At 33.4% G+C, this 19,593-nt stretch overlaps 4 protein-coding genes and 1 pseudogene across 4 annotated transcripts; 3 read left to right on the forward strand and 2 right to left on the reverse strand.

The window, feature by feature from the left end:
- Window positions 1–137: 137 nt before the first annotated feature.
- LOC111296009 (uncharacterized) lies at window positions 138–4,425 on the reverse strand. Its single transcript, XM_022889981.2, has 9 exons — window positions 4,094–4,425; window positions 3,769–3,973; window positions 3,405–3,495; window positions 3,177–3,322; window positions 2,085–2,328; window positions 1,878–1,982; window positions 1,460–1,642; window positions 1,179–1,383; window positions 138–785 (listed from the first exon to the last, which is right to left on the reverse strand). The coding sequence occupies exons 1-9, from the start codon at window positions 4,320–4,322 to the stop codon at window positions 274–276; spliced, it is 1,920 nt and encodes a 639-aa protein (XP_022745716.2). The 5' UTR covers window positions 4,323–4,425; the 3' UTR covers window positions 138–273.
- A 901-nt stretch (window positions 4,426–5,326) lies between these two features.
- Window positions 5,327–7,662, reverse strand: LOC111296008 (F-box/kelch-repeat protein At1g16250-like). The gene is made up of 3 exons (XM_022889980.2): window positions 7,456–7,662; window positions 6,658–7,233; window positions 5,327–6,232 (listed from the first exon to the last, which is right to left on the reverse strand). Coding segments are annotated over exons 1-3 (1,152 nt in total). The 5' UTR covers window positions 7,458–7,662; the 3' UTR covers window positions 5,327–5,658.
- A 2,434-nt stretch (window positions 7,663–10,096) lies between these two features.
- On the forward strand, window positions 10,097–11,511 carry LOC111297224 (uncharacterized). Its single transcript, XM_022891876.2, has 2 exons — window positions 10,097–10,323; window positions 10,849–11,511. Exons 1-2 carry the CDS (start codon window positions 10,236–10,238, stop codon window positions 11,379–11,381), a joined length of 621 nt encoding a protein of 206 aa, XP_022747611.2. The 5' UTR covers window positions 10,097–10,235; the 3' UTR covers window positions 11,382–11,511.
- A 2,416-nt stretch (window positions 11,512–13,927) lies between these two features.
- Window positions 13,928–15,252, forward strand: LOC149515582 (uncharacterized). The gene is made up of 2 exons (XM_089741595.1): window positions 13,928–14,088; window positions 14,617–15,252. The coding sequence occupies exons 1-2, from the start codon at window positions 14,001–14,003 to the stop codon at window positions 15,147–15,149; spliced, it is 621 nt and encodes a 206-aa protein (XP_089597721.1). The 5' UTR covers window positions 13,928–14,000; the 3' UTR covers window positions 15,150–15,252.
- A 2,245-nt stretch (window positions 15,253–17,497) lies between these two features.
- Window positions 17,498–19,011, forward strand: LOC111297193 (uncharacterized; annotated as a pseudogene).
- The last annotated feature ends 582 nt before the right edge of the window (window positions 19,012–19,593 follow it).

A 19,593-nucleotide genomic window follows, 5' to 3' on the forward strand; every position in this document is an offset into this window, starting at 1 on the left:
TTCTTGCATTTTTAGTTTGCATTAAAACATGGGAAAGAACAAGAAAATAACAGCGATAAACAATTGGGGATGTAGCAGATAAGCAAACACTTGCTCACATATATAAGATTTTTTATGATTAAATTTGTCATTGATAACAAAGAAAACTTTAATCCTTTTATTGTAATTTTTTGATTCTGTAATATCTTTTCATAAATAAGGATGAGGATTAGATTACAATTTGCTAAATCAGTTCTAACAAATGTAAATGATGATGAAAATGACTTCAAAAAATTAGAAAACCTGAGGAATGGTTTCCTCGTAGCTTTTAGTAGGTTCAGTAGTGAGGCCAAATCCAAATGGGAAGAGGGGATCATAGTGTGAATCTCCAACATTCATCGGCAGTTGATCAACAGTCCTGAACCAAGTGCGAGGAAGCTTGCCTGTAAAACCATAGTCACCAAACAGAACATCAGCAACACCTTGACCCTCAGTTCCTGGCAACCAAGCGGCAACAAGAGCATCGATAGAGTCAACATATGGTTGGATCACAACAGGGCGACCAGATATTATGATAACAACACATTTCACAGCTCCACAGACATTTGTGATTGTGCTCGGACCAGGGTCTGGAATTGTCAAATTCATGCTATCACCATCTGTTTCCGCATATGGATGCTCCCCTACTACAGCAATGGCGTAGGAGAAATCGTTGGACTTGACAAATACAGTGCCAGGATTCTCCTTGTAAACGACATTAGTGCTTGAATCGACTGTGTTCTTGATGGCAGTTAGGATTGTTGTACCTGTTCATAAGAAAAGTCGTCTAAGGGTTAATGCTTAGGTTTCAATGATCCTCAAACAAAAGCTAGAAAAAAACTGCAAAATGCAGAGAAATAGATTGGTCCTTTGAAACTACAGGATAATAATGTATAATTGAAGAATTCATTATCATATAGATTGCATAGATGTTATCTTTAATTTGCATCTTTTTTTCCTTGCAATGCTGTAGTTGACTATTTTTTATATACTGGAGGATGCTAGGATTTGAACATTGATCTCTAGTACTAAAAGTTCAACACTCTACCAACAGATTACCCGGCTGTTGGCGCTGTAGTTGACAATTTGCTTTTTGGTAAATGAGGATAATTAAAAAAAAAAAACTAGAAGAATCGGGTGTAAATTGTTTAATTGTTTACCAATTGTAAGGTTGTTGCCACTCAACCCCTGCCACTCTATTGTCCATCCACCACATTGATAACCCAAATTGTCTGCATGACTACCAGCAACTAGTATTTTTGGTGTCCTTTTAGGCAGGGGAAGCAATGGATGATCAGGAGATTGTCCATTCTTGAGCAAAACAAGTGATCTTCTCACTGCTTCTCTAGCCAGCTCTCTATGCTCCTGTTGAGTTGGTTGGAAAATTTAGGACACTATAATCATCTTAATGTTTAAAGACAAACCTAGCTGATAAACTGACCTGACTTCCAAGTTGGTCGACCAAGCTGTCATCTGCAAGTGGATTCTCAAATAGACCCATTACAAACTTAACTCGCAAAATTCTCTTCACTGCATGATTAATGCGGTTCATGGAGATGATGTTATTTTTCACCTGGAAGGTTAGCACGTCTATGAATTCATTATAGTTGCATGGAACCATGACCTGAAATTAGTAAGCATTATTACAAGATGAAACACAACAGATGAAATAAAAGTTAAGCATAAAGTTCAAAATTTTCTTTTTGGAACAAAGGAAGCCACAACTTTGGGATAGGGGAGGGCTTGCAGGCGATAGGATTTGAACATCAGACCTGCTAGATGCTAACTCTTTAGAGGAGATACATAAACCAACTAAGTTAAGCTCGGATTCAAAATTCAACATTTTAATAAGCTCTAACCATGTCAATGCCTGCCCGGATTGCAGCTTTAATTGAATACGAATAGTTGGCATGAGGTGGAGAAGTGATCCTGTCGAGACCTTCCCAATCCGAGATGACAAAGCCCTGAGACAATGTGCAAAATCTGCATCATGTTCTCAGGTTCTTTTTGTATGCCAATCTAGTGCTACAGAAACTTGATTTCAATCCTATGAGCAAGAGTCATACCTTAAAACGAAGTTTGTTCTTGAGAAAACTGGTGATTAAATCACGATTAGTATGCATTTTAATCCCATTCCAGCTTGAATAGGAGACCATGATGGTTGAAACACCTTTAATAATTGAAGTATAGTAGCCTCGCATATGAATGCTAAGCAAACCATTCCTGTCTATCACTGTGTTGTCCTCATTTATGCCATCGGTTGTTCCACCATCACCTACATAGTGCTTAGCACAAGCTGCAACATTTTTCCTGGAACAGCAAAAGAGTAGGAAAAAGGCAGAGGAATTAGTTTCACATTGGGATAATGTTATGAATGACCTCTAAATTATAATAAAATGTTAAATGTGATATCTATATCTAAATCATAAATTTATTAACTAATATGATATTTAGAGAATTTTTTGTTAAGCATATTTGAAGCTAACGATGTTAAGATGCTAACCATGTTAATTTAGAGATTTATAATTCAGTTATCATATTAGAAATAATTATAATTCATATATCACATTAAATATTTTACTGTAATTATGAGGCCATTCGTAACATTGATCTTTCAAATTTTACAAGCCGCAAATTCAGCAATCAAAAAGTTGGAAAATGGTATTAAAATGTATTCTGTTCATCATTTTCTTCTTGGTAGTAAAATATAATAACCTTTTGTGAAATGGAATGTGATAAATTGGTGAAATGATTTGTTATGTTGGCATTGTCAATCTATGATTTGATTAATATCTCTGAGCCACCAGGTACAATGAATTCATCAATAAACTATTTATATTCCCCACACTCACTCCCTTCAGAAATAAATGCTAGGACACCCAAATTGTGGTTAACGGCAAACAAGTTCTCTTTTTCTTTACTTTTTCATTATTATACCTGTCTATTCAGGTCCACATCATTAATTCATCACTCAAAAATAAAAAGTCCAATACTGTAATTTTCATGGGCATCACCATTGATGAAAAAGTTTGACCTTTTGTGCTTTTGCATGATATTTGATGGAACAAAACGTTATACACATAAATTTGTGTTGTAATTAATTATGAAAAGATTAAGTCTAAATCTGAATTTTAGTTGTAGTTTTTGAAATTGCTTACTTTCCAGCGACAAATGGAATGCCCATGGGAGAGGTAGCAGGGATGTCTCCTTGCAATCCTGGTATAATCTCTGTCATTGCTTCAACAATCAGGGGATCTTCGCTGTAACTTTCATAACAACGACCCCATCTTGGATCTCTGCAAACCTGTTCAAATTGCTTAACTATACCTTTATAAGAAGTTCAGACATCCCCAAAAATGAAACAAGGAAAGGTAAATGAAGGCTACCGCTATACAAGGTGCAAAAACATAGGAAATGCCAGTTGCTCTGACTTCAAGTGCTGTTGCAGCCCCAATTTTCTTAACCAGTTCAGGGTCCCTGGTTGTAAGAAAAATGTTTCACCAAGGATGTCAGGAATAGCAGTGTAGAACCACATCAAGGAACTAAGTTAGCAAAACTATAAATAGATTCTTAAGCTCCGGTCACATCCAATCTGCAGTGCATTGTCTGCTATCACGATTTTGTCTCATAATTTGTCAAAGTGAGATTGGGGGCATTATATCCAGAGACTAAACCCAACAGGTAAAGAAAAACTGATAAAGAATGGTTGGTGAGAATGGAAAATATGAGCAAAGTGCATCATCTACATGCCTGGTAGCACCTAGACCAATGTTGTGAGGAAAAATTGTTGCCTTGTAAACAGTGTTGTGGCCATGAACAGCATCAATCCCATAAATCATTGGAATTCCTAGTCGGGTAGATAAACAACCTTTTTGAAAGTCATTGACCATGTCGATCCAAGTCTTTGCAGAAGCTTGTGGAGCTGGGACACTCCCTCCTCCACTCAATAAGCTTCCTGCCAAAGCAAAAACCTTTTTCCCTTGAGTATGGTTTCCTGATCACCATTGCTACATTTGATAGAATTATTTTCTTTGATCTGAAGGGTTATTAAAGAAGATTGACAAATGATGCTCACCAATGAAATGCTTCTTCATCACCTCAGCTGAAGCAACGCTACGGTCAGTTTGGACCATTTGTCCTATCTTTTCCTCCAATGTCATTCTGTTCAACAGGTCCTGAATTCGAACAGGCAGTGGCTGTTTTGGATATTTGTATTTCATATATTCAGCTTTTTCAGAGGCTGTCAAGCGGCAACACCAAAGCAGGAGCCCCATCAAGAACATGGGAATTCTTGCTCTTGCCATTTTGATTTTCTTCCAGTTGCCTTCATATAAAAGAAGAATATAATGATGTAGGAAAGAATTGACCTTCAACTATAATTCTGAGAAGCATAAGGCAATTAAGCAAAAAGTAGAAATATACAGATGAACAGTAATAAACATTTTGAGGAGAAAAGTTATCCCAATGGCTTCTGTTCCTCAGAAAAAGACACTGTTAAAAATTTTGCAGTAGCAGTTTGGAAATGAAAGGAAGTTAAAGGTGGTATTTATAGAAGATTTCTTTCCAATTTTTTATAACTTTTTTCTGTTCTCTTTTCCATTTTGAGTTTGCATTAGAAAGTAAAAAGTGGGGAAAAGAAAAGGAGAATTGAAAGCAGAAAAATTGGAGATGTGACTGGTGAACAATAGCCTTGATAGTAATGTATTCTTTGGCCTCATGAGCTTGGTTGAAAATCTCCCAATAAATTCTCTTTCCTTTATAATATATTATAATAATTAGCAGTACCTACTTATTATTATTATAATAATATCAATTAAAATTTATTCTAATGAAAATTCAAACATTTAATTCAACAAATAATGCATTATCTGTGTTCAAAGTTTTTGTCATTTGAACTAAAAAAAATAAATATGATTAATCATTAAAAAAGAAAAGAAAATTGCATGCTGGAAAGTGTCCCACATGCCAGTGAAAATGTGACCTGTAAAATTGTCTTGGCACATAAAACTGAAAAAAAAAAACCATTGGTAGGCCCATATATTTACGTGACACCTTAAAATCTTTGGCAAAGTACATCTTACTACATATCGTACATGTTCTCCACCTCTTGTCTCTGTTTTTTCTCTTTCTTTTTCTCTTTTTTTTATAAATAATCTGTTATGCACTAGTAATGCTGGCTTTTGCCCTTGTGAAATCCATGGCAGCCATAGAGCAAGCTTTGCAGGCTATGAATAACTGGATTACAAGTTTTGCATGCCATCTTCAACAGACTAATTGGAAGTTTGGAAAAAAAAAAAGAGATGATCAATAAAAATTGTAATACACTCCTAATGCATTTCAACTCCATTCTTCCTCTAGAAATAACATTAAAAATAACGAATCCACCTAATAAAATATAGCAGAGATAGACAAACTTCTTTTATTCAAGTACTATGAAGGAAATAGGTTACTTGAGACATAACTGTAGGGGTTCTAATGAAATATATGTCGCCAATAAGATTTCTTTCTTTCTTTTTTTTCTTTTTCTAACAGCAAGTTTGCCATTGAGAGATATGTGATGCTGCTGCAGAAGACTTCAAATTTCAGATGCCCTGCGCTGTGGTTAAGACTGTTTGGTTCTAATGAGTACATTTTTCCTGATCAAGAAGAGCGTTCTTCTTCCATGGAGGCACAGCCTAGGATAGTGCCAGCTGATGGCCTACACATGGGCCTGATTTCCCTCCAGTTTAATGGCCTCTGTAAAGGATCACAAACTCTAACTCCAGCTAACCTCACGACGTCAAACATCCCAGCTCCTGAATCTTCCCACTTGAGAACCTTTCCCCCAAGAACATATAATTCATTTTTCAGTGCAGCAAAACCATAACCAAAGGCCTCGAGTTCTCGGGCGTTATCAGGAAAAACAATTGGAGGAACAGCACCAACATTGTACCACACTCCTCTTCTAGAATCTCTTGCTTTAATCAAACTCTCCCCCCAATCCACCACGGTATAAACTTTATCATTCCCCATCACCTGAACTGCAAATTGCATTGCCCTTGAGAAAGGCCATATGTCGTCAACTGTGGACCATGTTTTATTTGATGGATCAAAAATTTCAGATGGATTGTGCTCTGCCAAGCCTACCTGGTCACTTAATACATGAAATTTACTTTTGTATGATACACCTAGGCAGTCCATTTGCGGGTTGGGCATTTCTGGCACTTCCTCCCAGCTGCAACTACCATTTAGTCATAAACCAAGCCAAGCAATTTTGAAAATAAAAGAAAAAAATGTACATAATTTATAAATATTTTTCTAGTTAGATAATCAGTTTTTTGCCAGAGAGTAATAGCAAGAGAGGAGGGGTTAAAGTGAGATTAAAAAGGTAAGAATCAAAGATCCAAACACATTTTCAACAATTAAAACACCCACCACATGTCATGAATGAAGCACCGGGCAAAAGCTTCAGAGAGTTACATTAACGTTTTAGCTATTTTATCAATCCCTCTAAGATTTTATCTTTGTTGCATCTTGTGGCTGAAGCTAGACTACACCTACCAGAGTGCACAAAACATGAAAAGCATTTGCAATAGTAATCAACTTCCACTGTGTCTCGAGAAAACAAAAACATATCATCCATGAAGAAACGAAGCTTACCGATCACTTATTGGATCATAAACCTCAGCAAGAGAAAGCCCTTGGGGGTAAGATAAGTTGCGCCCTCCAGCAACATAAACCTTCCCAGACATAACACAGCATGCAAAATGAGATCGTGGTTTTTGCATGCTCGTTAATCTGGTCCACTGATTCTTAAATGGATCAAACTGCAGAACAGCATTTGTTATCTCAGGCGTTTGACGGGGATAAGCAGTATTAAGAGGAGCATGAGAGCCACCAATCACAAGGAGCCGATTGCGGACACACACACACGAAAATCCAAAATGCTGTAAGCCTTCATAGTCAGTTGGAATCTTTGGCAAGGGATGCCATCGATCAGCGTCGCGATCATAGGCAATCCACTGGTTATTGGAACGTTCAGTGACAACAAATAACCAATCACCACACCATCCTTTATTAGCTTTATAACTCGCATACTCACTGCTTCGAACCAAATCTTTCCACCTCTTTGAGACAGCTTCAAGCACTCCATAATAACCATGTGACAACTTGGCCAGACATCTCAAAGCCAAATCATCGGGCAGTCCAGGAATAAGAGGTTCTTCAACAGATTCCCTAAAGTGAAATGAAACAGTTAACAAACTTAACAAAACTATAGAAACCACTTCAGGAAAAAAAAAAGAAAAAAAAACTATGGGACAACAGATGAAAACTATCAGATTTTCTCCCTTTTTGTACAAATAAAATTGAAATTATCAAAGAAACAAACTTCAATTCAAAATAATAATAAAAAAAAAGAACAAAAACCCGTATTGATAACAAAGCAATAAGACTTACATGCTTCAAAAACCCGACCGACATAAACAACTAAACACAAAAAAAAAAAAAAAAAACTTTAAACGATCACCTGCAAAACAGAGTGAAAAAAAAAACACAAAAAACCTTTTTTTTTCTATAAATTGATTAAGGAAAAGCAAAAGGAAAAAGTATTGAAATGAGGATTCCGGGCAATGGGTAGTGAAAATTTTTTTATATTTGTTACCTGAAGAATGGATCAAAATGCTGAAAATTTATAGGGGAAGAAATGAGGGGTAAATGGAAAGAAAAAGAATAAAAGGAAACTTGGGGTGGGCTTCCTTTTCTGGAAGCAATTTGTATTGGTGATAATTTTGGATTTTAGGCCCACCATAAAATATGCATGTTTGGGTCACCAAAACTAGGAAAATCTATAAAAAAATAAAAAATAATAATAATGTCTAAATTAATATTTTAATTTGGTAATTTTCTAAAATTTTATTAAATATAGTTTTCATTTTTTTTCCAAATTATAATAAATTTTTCATAAATTAAAAAAATCAATAATAATAAAGTAACAATCAATTGAAATTTCTAAGTCTTCTTAATAGTGAGATTAGTATTTTTATTATATCATCCCAATATTTGGGGTTCCACTTTGAAATAATATTAGGATTATGTAATATTTTCCTTATACCATACATGTACACATGTATATATGTAGGATTAAGATTAGTACAAATAAAAGATAGAAATGAAAGAAAAAAAAATTCGATAATTGTATTTCTGTCAAAAGATTTCGTTTATGAATCTTTAGATGATTGTAATCTATTTAAGATTTTATTTTAAATTTATTATATATATATTTGTGTGTACATAAATGCATGCGTTTACACATGTACACATATATTTATGCATACGTAAGTGCATACGTCTATTCTTTATGCATGCATAAGTATATGCGTTTACACACATACACATATGAAATACGTGTATAATTAAATGAATTAACTAAAAAAAATTATATACTCTCATCTAATACACATATTTTACACTCCAATAAGATATAAATTTTTAAAATTCTATTGTAATCTATAAAGCTTTTAATACTTTTCACTTAAATCTTTAAAATAAAATAGATATATAAATGCACCATTGTACTACTTTAGTGTAGGTAGCACAGTCTATAGTAAGACTAGTAAAAACTAAAATAAAGGGATAAAGACAAAAAGAGGCTGTTCATTCTTTTTTAATACTAATAATTATTCATGAAACAAATATAATGAATCCTAAATTTACCCCCTTGGTTTATATGGTCACATTTAAATTTTGTTTGATAAAAATAATGAAAATTTTATTAATCTAATGATTAAAATTTATTGTTAAATGTGAAAGAATATAATAAGAAAGGGTAAAACTATAAAGAAAGTAACTTATAACAAAGTTAAACTTAGCTGTAACATTAACATTGTCCTTTCCCTCTTACTCTAACAGTTGTGGTTTTTCCATCCTAATCCAGTTGCTTTCTTTTTTACTTTTTGCTATGTTCCATGTCCCACCATGTTTCCTTAGGTGCCTGCTCATTGCGCTCAAGACAACATTATTCCACTCTTGGGATGAACTGGACTGAGCTGATCCCAAATGCAGACCAATCTGCTCTTTGTCTCTTCCCAATTCATTCCATTTTCCCGTACGCCTGCATCTCCATTAGGTCCAGAGTTGGCGTCATAACATTCTGATTTACCTTTGTTATCATTCAGGTTCTCATATACTTCCTGCAAGCTGTTTGATGCAAGGTGGTGATGCTTGTCTGTCTTCAGTGGCCTTCTGACAGCAGGACTATCATTGTGAGGGCTAGTATTATCATCCAGATCTACCCCATCTGAGTCTGAAATGGTCAAATTCCAAAGTTGATCAGATTTGTTATTAAACCAGAAAGCTCAAGAGCTAAGAAATCTTCTTGTTGAGTTGCACACTCAAGCCGATCACCAGGCACATTTTTTGTTATTCTCTTTGGGAAATTCTGGATATATTGAAATATTTGTTAAGAAAGAAAAAATCTGAACCTGAAACTTAACTCCATTGGTTCATGCTACCATTTTTAAGAGATGCCATCCAACAGGGTCTGGACTTCCAACTGTGACCTCCTTTGTGTAAAAGAAAATCCTACATTCATTTGTAATAGATTTGCGAAATGAACATAGGTAAAATTGTAATTCAGCAACTCATCAAATTCCTTTCCATCCAATTTTCTGTCGAATTTTTTAACAGATTTGATCATTTGCTGATTTTTTACTTTCTACCAAACAATGCATAAAAAACTTGCATAACATAATACAGTAACAATTATCTAAATTAAACCATTACCCACACCAAGGTATTTTTATTAATCTATACCTGTCAAATTTCCGACTCCAAAACAATGACAAACATGAATTGACCGTGTAATTGTAATAGGTATCAAACTGCAAAATAATATGAAATAGTTCTTATACAAGGATAAACCACTTCTTTTTTTCTGAACACACAAGGATAAACCACTTCTTTTGTATTAGTTTGTCACGTGCCAAAGACCGAGGAAACCTATAAAGAAAAGAAGGGATTACCTATGAAGGGAGGACAACATCCGTATAATGTCAAGGAAGATTGTCCAAAGTACCAAACCAAACCAAATGCTTAGGATTTGGAAAAGGAATTAATCTCTTTTGCCTAGGAAACCCAAAAGCAACCTGTTTAACTACACCAAGCCTCTTTCAAATATAAGCATGCTCCTTCGATAAAATAAACCTATCCAAGATTTCCATAATACATTTTTTCCTTCCATGATGGACCGTTCCTACCTAGATTTTGAGCCTGATTACCATTATAGAGAAGAAGAAGCTCATGACGTTATTGAGTTTCAAGTGAAAGGTAATATATATTACACCCTTCTTGTTAGAAATAGAACGGTTTTCTTGCTCTTAATAATCCTCTGCAATTCATGTAGTTAGCCTTAAGAGATGGTACCATGAAGGCTTTGGGTTAAAGTCCCAGCACCTCCTATCCCTATGTTATTGTCTTTTTTGTAAATAAAAAAAAAAAAACTTATTTTATTTTTCTCATTGATGGAAAGAGTGAGTAGAAAATGTTTTATTGTAATTAAAAAAAAAATCATTTTACCTTCAATGGTTTATAATCTCCAGTTTCATCTGAATGAGCATCCAAGAATGTTAAGGGAATGGAAAATAAGATTCTTTTTCTTGTTCTAACATTAAGTTCATGAAAAGGGGATTGAATTTGGAACCCAATAGTACTTTATGGAAATAAAATGATTTTTGTTAATAAAGCTGAGACAATTTTATAATTTTCTAAGCCAAAAATGAAGATGATTGATGCTGGTTGTTGTGCACTTACATTGATCCATGCAAATTGTTCCAATTCTATTCTTTTTTTTAGATTTTAAAAAGGAACAGCTGAAAGTTCAATTAGGCAGTAATGGGGTCCTAGCAGTTTCCGGTGAACGTCCCCCGGAGGGAACTAGATGGATCCGATTCCGCAAGGAATTCAAAGCTCCTAAGGAGTGCAAAGCAAATGACATTCACGTAAGGTTGAGATCTGGTATTCTTTATATAACAATACCTAAAAAAATTGCTCCGCAGATTTCTCTACAGGATCCACTTACGCCAATGCAACAACCGTCATCGCCAATTCAAGACGAAGGAAAACTAAATCAAGAGAGCAGTCAAAAGAAAGAGGTTGATGAGACTTCTACAACTACACAACCATCATCAGGTGCTGGAGATATGATGAATACGCCAACTGAAAATGATACATTACCCATGGCTGGTCCTAAATCTTTCAATTCAAGGCTTAAAATAGGGAGAAAGAAAGCAGTGAAGGTTGTGGCAAGTGTTGCGGTGCTGTCACTGCTGTTCACTGTGCTATTTTATATATTCAAATATTATGATCCCATGATTATGCATGTGTAATGTTGCATAAAAAACTTACGAAAAAAAATGATCATGAACGATGTCTTGGACCCTGAAGTGATTATTATACTCAGATTAATTAGGTTGCATTACAATGTAAAATAATTGACTGACTTAAAATTTAATGGAATTCATTGTATTAGACCAAATTATAATAATAAAAAAGTCACTTAAAGTGGTCAAAGTGAAAAGCTCAAAACCAATTGGCACAAGAATTTTTTTACCATATGATTGGCTCAAGTGGTAAAATATTGTCCTTTTTTCTTCGTTGTTTAGGTTCAAATCCGTTAAAAGCAAGTTATGAAAATATAATTTTTCATAAATTTATTAAGTCGAAAACTTGCTTAGATTGGCCCGAAGAGATTAGGTTTTGGACAAAGCCATAGCACGAGAATTTGTTAGATAAACATGTATGACACAATGATGAACTGCTTGGGAAAGAAAAATGGCCATAACCCCTGTATCAATGAGCATTTTGGAGAAGTTTCGTTGGATTAACCCTTTTGTAATCGTTTTAGCAGCAAAATTTTTCATTAAGAAAAGAAAGGTAAACAATCTGACACCATGAAACAAATAAAACAGATCCGAAGAAGAACATCTCAAGGCAAAGAAAAAAAAAAAAAAAGAAATCCTCCCATAATGAATTGATGATCTCTCTCAGTAAAACACTAAATAATCAATACGATCTCGTGTCAGTTAACCTCTGATCTTTTACATTTCTAAATGAGATACCGTTCTTGTTTTAATGTTTAAAATGAACTTAGAAGCTAAAAAAAAGATGGCTAGTTCAACAAGTATTTCACACCTTGATAAAAAAATAACATGTTGGAGACGACCCTAGTTGATTCAATTAGATTCAAATCTTTCATATCCCATGTGTGAATGGGATCTTCAAGTATCATAAAAAAAAAAAAAAAACCAGCTTGAATTCATTGAAATCTTACTTCTGAAGAAGAAATAACATCTTTTTATTGGGTTTTTGGTTTTGAAAGAAAAGTTAATGAATTGGTGTATTTAATCTATATGAGTTTTTAAGGATTATCGGCTAGAGTTCAAACCCAATACCTCAAATCTTTTTTTTTTTTTTTTTAGATTGTGATTTTTTTTGTATTAAAAAATTGTTGGGTCAGTATTGATGTTTGAATTTAAGGTGTTATAAAATAAACTCCATTGATGAATGGACGTGAATGAAATTTTTTTTTAATAAAAAAAAATAAAAAGGTACATTTTGTGCTTGAGTTGATTACCAAAATTAAAAATTTAATATTTTACTAACATTCATACAACTTTTGCCAAAAATAAAAGTACCCCAAGGATTAAGAAAAAGTCAGGAATAAAAAACAATTTAGTTTCTCCTTCCACAGAGTAAAGAATTAACGAATCATTCTCTTCTAAGAGGAAACACAAAGGAAAACTCCTTATGAAGATAATTGAAAGAAATAATAAGCAAAAATTAGATGCAGCCTTCCATGGAAATCTCTTATGAAGATTTTGAGCCCTTGTGCAAATGGAAAAGGGACCAAAACAATGACACCATTGAAGTCCATCTTCTAGGTAAAAGTAAATTTTAATTGCTTATTAGTTTGGTTTTTGATCTCTTGAAGGGACCAACAAAATCTTTTTCATTCAATTCTGTCCTTAATCCACCCTGCAATTATTTGGTCCATGCCAAATTTTCCTATTCTGAATTTGTCATTTTATACAACAGTATAGGATGAGCTTGTTAGAGTTAAACAAGCTTGATACCCTTAAATTTGTCAGCTATTAAAAATCTCTCTTAATGAACAAAAAACTGATTTAATACTGTATATTTAAATGGTCATATTCCAAAGTCGATCAGATTTGTTATTAAACTAGGAAGCTCAAGAGTGAGTTACTTGTGTAAAGCTCAAGTGCTAAGAAAGAAAAAATTCGAACATAAAATTTAATTTAATTGGTTCATGCTGTTACTTTTAAAAGTTATTTACAATCCCTTATAATAAATTTGCAAAATGAACATGGGGAAAATTGTACGTCAGCAACTTATCCAATTCCTTTCCATCCAATTTTCTTTCTACTTTTTGAGCAGATTTGATCATTTGCTGAGTTTTTACTTTCTTCTAAACAAAGCATAAAAAACTTGCATAACATAATACAGTAACAATTATCTAAATTAAACCATTACCCACACCGAGGTATTTTTATTAATCTATACCTGTCAAATTTCCGACTCCAAAACAATGACAAACAAGAATTGACCGTGTAACTGTAATAGGTATCAAACTGCAAAATAATATGAAATAGTTCTTATACAAGGATAAACCACTTCTTTTTTTCTGAACACACAAGGATATACCACTTCTTTTGTATTAGTTTGTCACATGCCAAAGACCGAGGAAACCTATAAAGAAAAGAAGGGATTACCTATGAAGGGAGGACAACATCCGTATAATGTGAAGGAAGATAGTCCAAAGTACCAAACCAAACCAAATGCTTAGGATTTGGAAAAGGAATTAATTTCTTTTGCCTAGGAAAACCAAAAGCAACCTGTTTAACTACACCAAGCCTCTTTCAAATATAAGCATGCTCCTTCGATAAAATAAACCTATCCAAGATTTCCATAATACATTTTTTCCTTCCATGATGGACCGTTCCTACCTAGATTTTGAGCCTGATTACCATTACAGAGAAGAAGAAGCTCATGACGTTATTGAGTTTCAAGTGAAAGGTAATATATATTACACCCTTCTTGTTGGAAATAGTAAGGTTTTCTTGCTCTTAATAATCCTCTGCAATTCATGTAGTTAGCCTTAAGAGATGGTACCATGAAGGCTTTGGGTTAAAGTCCCAGCACCTCCTATCCCTATGTTATTGTCTTTTTTGTAAATAAAAAAAAAAAAAAACTTATTTTACTTTTCTCATTGATGGAAAGAGTGAGTAGAAAATGTTTTATTGTAATTAAAAAAAAAATCATTTTACCTTCAATGGTTTATAATCTCCAGTTTCATCTGAATGAGCATCCAAAAATGTTAAGGGAATGGAAAATAAGATTCTTTTCTTGTTCTAACATTAAGTTCATGAAAAGGGGATTGAATTTGGAACCCCATAGTACTTTTTATGGAAATAAAATGATTTTTGTTAATAAAGCTGAGACAATTTTATAATTTTCTAAGCCAAAAATGAAGATGATTGATGCTGGTTGTTGTGCACTTACATTGATCCATGCAAATTGTTCCAATTCTATTCTTTTTTTCAGATTTTAAGAAGAAACAGCTGAAAGTTCAATTAGGCAGTAATGGGGTCCTAGCAGTTTCCGGTGAACGTCCCCCGGGGGGAACTAGATGGATCCGATTCCACAAGGAATTCAAAGCTCCTAAGGAGTGCAAAGCAAATGACATTCACGTAAGGTTGAGATCTGGTATTCTTTATATAACAATACCTAAAAAAGTTGCTCCGCAGATTTCTCTACAGGATCCACTTACGCCAATGCAACAACCGTCATGGCCAATTCAAGACGAAGGAAAACTAAATCAAGAGAGCAGTCAAAAGAAAGAGGTTGATGAGACTTCTACAACTACACAACCATCATCAGGTGCTGGAGATATGATGAATACGCCAACTGAAAATGATACATTACCCATGGCTGGTCCTAAATCTTTCAATTCAAGGCTTAAAATAGGGAGAAAGAAAGCAGTGAAGGTTGTGGCAAGTGTTGCGGTGCTGTCACTGCTGTTCACTGTGCTATTTTATATATTCAAATATTATGATCCCATGATTATGGATGTGTAATGTAGCATAAAATACTTATGAAAAAAAATGATCATGAACGATGTTTTGGACCCTGAAGTGATTATTATACTCAGATTAATTAGGTTGCATTACAATGTAAAATAATTGAATGACTTAAAATTTAATGGAATTCATTGTATTAGACCAAATAATAATAAAAAATAAGTCACTTAAAGTGGTCAAAGTGAAAAGCTCAAAACCAATTGGCACAAGAATTTTTTTACCATATGATTGGCTCAGGTGGACCCAAGTGGTAAAATATTGTCTTTTTTTCTTCGTTGTTTAGGTTCAAATCCGTTAAAAGCAAGTTATGAAAATATAATTTTTCATAAATTTATTAAGTCGAAAACTTGCTTAGATTGGCCCTAATAGATGATGTATTGGACAAAGCCATAGCACGAGAATTTGTTAGATAAACATGTATGACACAATGATGAACTGCTTGGGAAAGAAAAATGGCCATAACCACTGTATCAATGAGCATTTTGGAGAAGTTTCATTGGATTAACCCTTTTGTAATCGTTTTAGCAGCAAATTTTTTCATTAAGAAAGGAAAGGTAAACAATCTGACACCATGAAACAAATAAAATAGATCCGAAGCAGAACATCTCAAGGCAAAGAAAAAAAAAAAAAAGAAACCCTCGCATAATGAATTGATGATCTCTCTCAATAAAACACTAAATAATCAATTCGATCCCGTGTCAGTTAACCTCTGATCTTTTACATTTCTAAATGAGATATCATTCTTGTTTTAATGTTTAAAATGAACTTAGAAGCTAAAAAAAAGATGGCTAGTTCAACAAGTATGTCACACGTTGATAAAAATATAACATGTTGGAGACGACCCTAGTTGATTCTATTAGATTCAAATCTTTCATATCCCATGTGTGAATGGGATCTTCAAGTATCATAAACAAAAAAAAAAAAAAAACAAGTTTGAATTCATTGAAATCTTACTTCTGAAGAAGAAATAACATCTTTTTATTGGGTTTTTGGTTTTGAAAGAAAAGTTAATGAATTGGTGTATTTAATCTATATGAGTTTTTAAGGATTATCGGCTAGAGTTCAAAACCAATACCTCAAATCTTTTTTTTTTTTTTTTTTTTAGATTGTGATTTTTTTTGTATTAAAAAATAGTTGGGTCAGTATTGATGTTTGAATTTAAGGTGTTATAAAATAAACTCCATTGATGAATGGACGTGAATGAAAATTTTTTTTAATAAAAAAAATAAAAAGGTACATTTTGTGCTTGAGTTGATTACCAAAATTAAAATTTTAATATTTTACTAACATTCATACAACTTTTGCCAAAAATAAAAGTACCCCAAGGATTAAGAAAAAGTCAGGAATAAAAAACAATTTAGTTTCTCCTTCCACAGAGTAAAGAATTAACGAATCATTCTCTTCTAAGAGGAAACACAAAGGAAAACTCCTTATGAAGATAATTGAAAGAAATAATAAGCAAAAATTAGATGCAGCCTTCCATGGAAATCTCTTATGAAGATTTTGAGCCCTTGTGCAAATGGAAAAGGGACCAAAACAATGACTCCATTGAAGTCCATCTTCTAGGTAATAGTAAATTTTAATTGCTTATTAGTTTGGTTTTTGATCTCTTGAAGGGACCAACAAAATCATTTTCATTCAATTCTGTCCTTAATCCACCCTGCTATTATTTGGTCCATGCCAAATTTTCCTATTCTGAATTTGTCATTTTATACAACAGTATAGGATGAGCTTGATAGAGTTAAACAAGCTTGATACCCTTAAATTTGCACATTTCAGCTATTATAAATCTCTCTTAATGAACAAAAAACTGATTTAATACTGTATATTTAAATGGTCAAATTCCAAAGTTGATCAGATTTGTAATAGACCAGAAAGCTTAAGCGTGAGTTACTTCTGCAAAGCTCAAGAGCTAAGAAAGAAAAAATTTGAACATAAAATTTAGTTTAATTGGTTCATGCTGTCACTTTTAAGAGTTATTTGCAATCCCTTATAATAAATTTGCAAAATGAACATGGGGAAAATTGTACTTCTGCAACTTATCCAATTCCTTTCCATTCAATTTTCTTTCTACTTTTTGAGCAGATTTGATCATTTGCTGAGTTTTTACTTTCTTCTAAACAAAGCATAAAAAACTTGCATAGCATAATACAGTAACAATTATCTAAATTAAACCATTACCCACACCAAGGTATTTTTATTAATCTATACCTGTCAAATTTCCGACTCCAAAACAATGACAAACAAGAATTGACCGTGTAACTGTAATAGGTATCAAACTGCAAAATAATATGAAATAGTTCTTATACAAGGATAAACCACTTCTTTTTTTCTGAACACACAAGGATAAACCACTTCTTTTGTATTAGTTTGTCACATGCCAAAGACCGAGGAAACCTATAAAGAAAAGAAGGGATTACCTATGAAGGGAGGACAACATCCGTATAATGTGAAGGAAGATAGTCCAAAGTACCAAACCAAACCAAATGCTTAGGATTTGGAAAAGGAATTAATCTCTTTTGCCTAGGAAACCCAAAAGCAACCTGTTTAACTACACCAAGCCTCTTTCAAATATAAGCATGCTCCTTCGATAAAATAAACCTATCCAAGATTTCCATAATACATTTTTTCCTTCCATGATGGACCGTTCCTACCTAGATTTTGAGCCTGATTACCATTACAGAGAAGAAGAAGCTCATGACGTTATTGAGTTTCAAGTGAAAGGTAATATATATTACACCCTTCTTGTTGGAAATAGTAAGGTTTTCTTGCTCTTAATAATCCTCTGCAATTCATGTAGTTAGCCTTAAGAGATGGTACCATGAAGGCTTTGGGTTAAAGTCCCAGCACCTCCTATCCCTATGTTATTGTTTTTTTGTAAATAAAAAAAAAAAAAAACTTATTTTACTTTTCTCATTAATGGAAAGAGTGAGTAGAAAATGTTTTATTGTAATTAAAAAAAAAATCATTTTACCTTCAATGGTTTATAATCTCCAGTTTCATCTGAATGAGCATCCAAAAATGTTAAGGGAATGGAAAATAAGATTCTTTTTCTTGTTCTAACATTAAGTTCATGAAAAGGGGATTGAATTTGGAACCCAATAGTACTTTTTATGGAAATAAAATGATTTTTGTTAATAAAGCTGAGACAATTTTATAATTTTCTAAGCCAAAAATGAAGATGATTGATGCTGGTTGTTGTGCACTTACATTGATCCATGCAAATTGTTCCAATTCTATTCTTTTTTTTTAGATTTTAAGAAGAAACAGCTGAAAGTTCAATTAGGCAGTAATGGGGTCCTAGCAGTTTCCGGTGAACGTCCCCGGGGGGAACTAGATGGATCCGATTCCACAAGGAATTCAAAGCTCCTAAGGAGTGCAAAGCAAATGACATTCACGTAAGGTTGAGATCTGGTATTCTTTATATAACAATACCTAAAAAAATTGCTCCGCAGATTTCTCTACAGGATCCACTTACGCCAATGCAACAACCGTCATCGCCAATTCAAGACGAAGGAAAACTAAATCAAGAGAGCAGTCAAAAGAAAGAGGTTGATGAGATTTCTACAACTTCACAACCATCATCAGGTGCTGGAGATATGATGAATACGCCAACTGAAAATGATACATTACCCATGGCTGGTCCTAAATCTTTCAATTCAAGGCTTAAAATAGGGAGAAAGAAAGCAGTGAAGGTTGTGGCAAGTGTTGCGGTGCTGTCACTGCTGTTCACTGTGCTATTTTATATATTCAAATATTATGATCCCATGATTATGCATGTGTAATGTTGCATAAAAAACTTATGAAAAAAATGATCATGAACGATGTTTTGGACCCTGAAGTGATTATTATACTCAGATTAATTAGGTTGCATTACAATGTAAAATAATTGAATGACTTAAAATTTAATGGAATTCATTGTATTAGACCAAATAATAATAATAAAAAAGTCACTTAAAGTGGTCAAAGTGAAAAGCTCAAAACCAATTGGCACAAGAATTTTTTTACCATATGATTGGCTCAAGTGGACCCAAGTGGTAAAATATTGTCCTTTTTTCTTCGTTGTTTAGGTTCAAATCCGTTAAAAGCAAGTTATGAAAATATAATTTTTCATAAATTTATTAAGTCGAAAACTTGCTTAGATTGGCCCGAAGAGATTAGGTTTTGGACAAAGCCATAGCACGAGAATTTGTTAGATAAACATGTATGACACAATGATGAACTGCTTGGGAAAGAAAAATGGCCATAACCACTGTATCAATGAGCATTTTGGAGAAGTTTCATTGGATTAACCCTTTTGTAATCGTTTTAGCAGCAAAATTTTTCATTAAGAAAGGAAAGGTAAACAATCTGACACCATGAAACAAATAAAACAGATCCGAAGCAGAACATCTCAAGGCAAAGAAAAAAAAAAAAAAGAAACCCTCGCATAATGAATTGA

Source organism: Durio zibethinus, chromosome 12 (genome assembly GCF_047325235.1).
Source record: "Durio zibethinus cultivar Kanyao isolate XHJ-2024 chromosome 12, ASM4732523v1, whole genome shotgun sequence".
Classification (NCBI taxonomy): Eukaryota; Viridiplantae; Streptophyta; class Magnoliopsida; order Malvales; family Malvaceae; genus Durio; species Durio zibethinus.

What these genes read in the sequence shown, in the direction of transcription:
- LOC111296009 (XM_022889981.2), bottom strand. Translation starts at nt 4,322, where the DNA reads ATGGCAAGAGCAAGAATTCCCATGTTCTTGATGGGGCTCCTGCTTTGG. An exon ending in ATTCCATTTGTCGCTGGAAA is followed by an intron (nt 2,329 to 3,176) that starts GTAAGCAATTTC and finishes TTGCTGTTCCAG; the next exon opens with GAAAAATGTTGCAGCTTGTG. An exon ending in TCCGGGCAGGCATTGACATG is followed by an intron (nt 1,643 to 1,877) that starts GTTAGAGCTTAT and finishes TACTAATTTCAG; the next exon opens with GTCATGGTTCCATGCAACTA.
- LOC111296008 (XM_022889980.2), bottom strand. An exon ending in TATGATCCAATAAGTGATCG is followed by an intron (nt 6,233 to 6,657) that starts GTAAGCTTCGTT and finishes TGGTAGTTGCAG; the next exon opens with CTGGGAGGAAGTGCCAGAAA.
- LOC111297224 (XM_022891876.2), top strand. Translation starts at nt 10,236, where the DNA reads ATGATGGACCGTTCCTACCTAGATTTTGAGCCTGATTACCATTATAGA. An exon ending in TATTGAGTTTCAAGTGAAAG is followed by an intron (nt 10,324 to 10,848) that starts GTAATATATATT and finishes TCTTTTTTTTAG; the next exon opens with ATTTTAAAAAGGAACAGCTG.
- LOC149515582 (XM_089741595.1), top strand. Translation starts at nt 14,001, where the DNA reads ATGATGGACCGTTCCTACCTAGATTTTGAGCCTGATTACCATTACAGA. An exon ending in TATTGAGTTTCAAGTGAAAG is followed by an intron (nt 14,089 to 14,616) that starts GTAATATATATT and finishes TCTTTTTTTCAG; the next exon opens with ATTTTAAGAAGAAACAGCTG.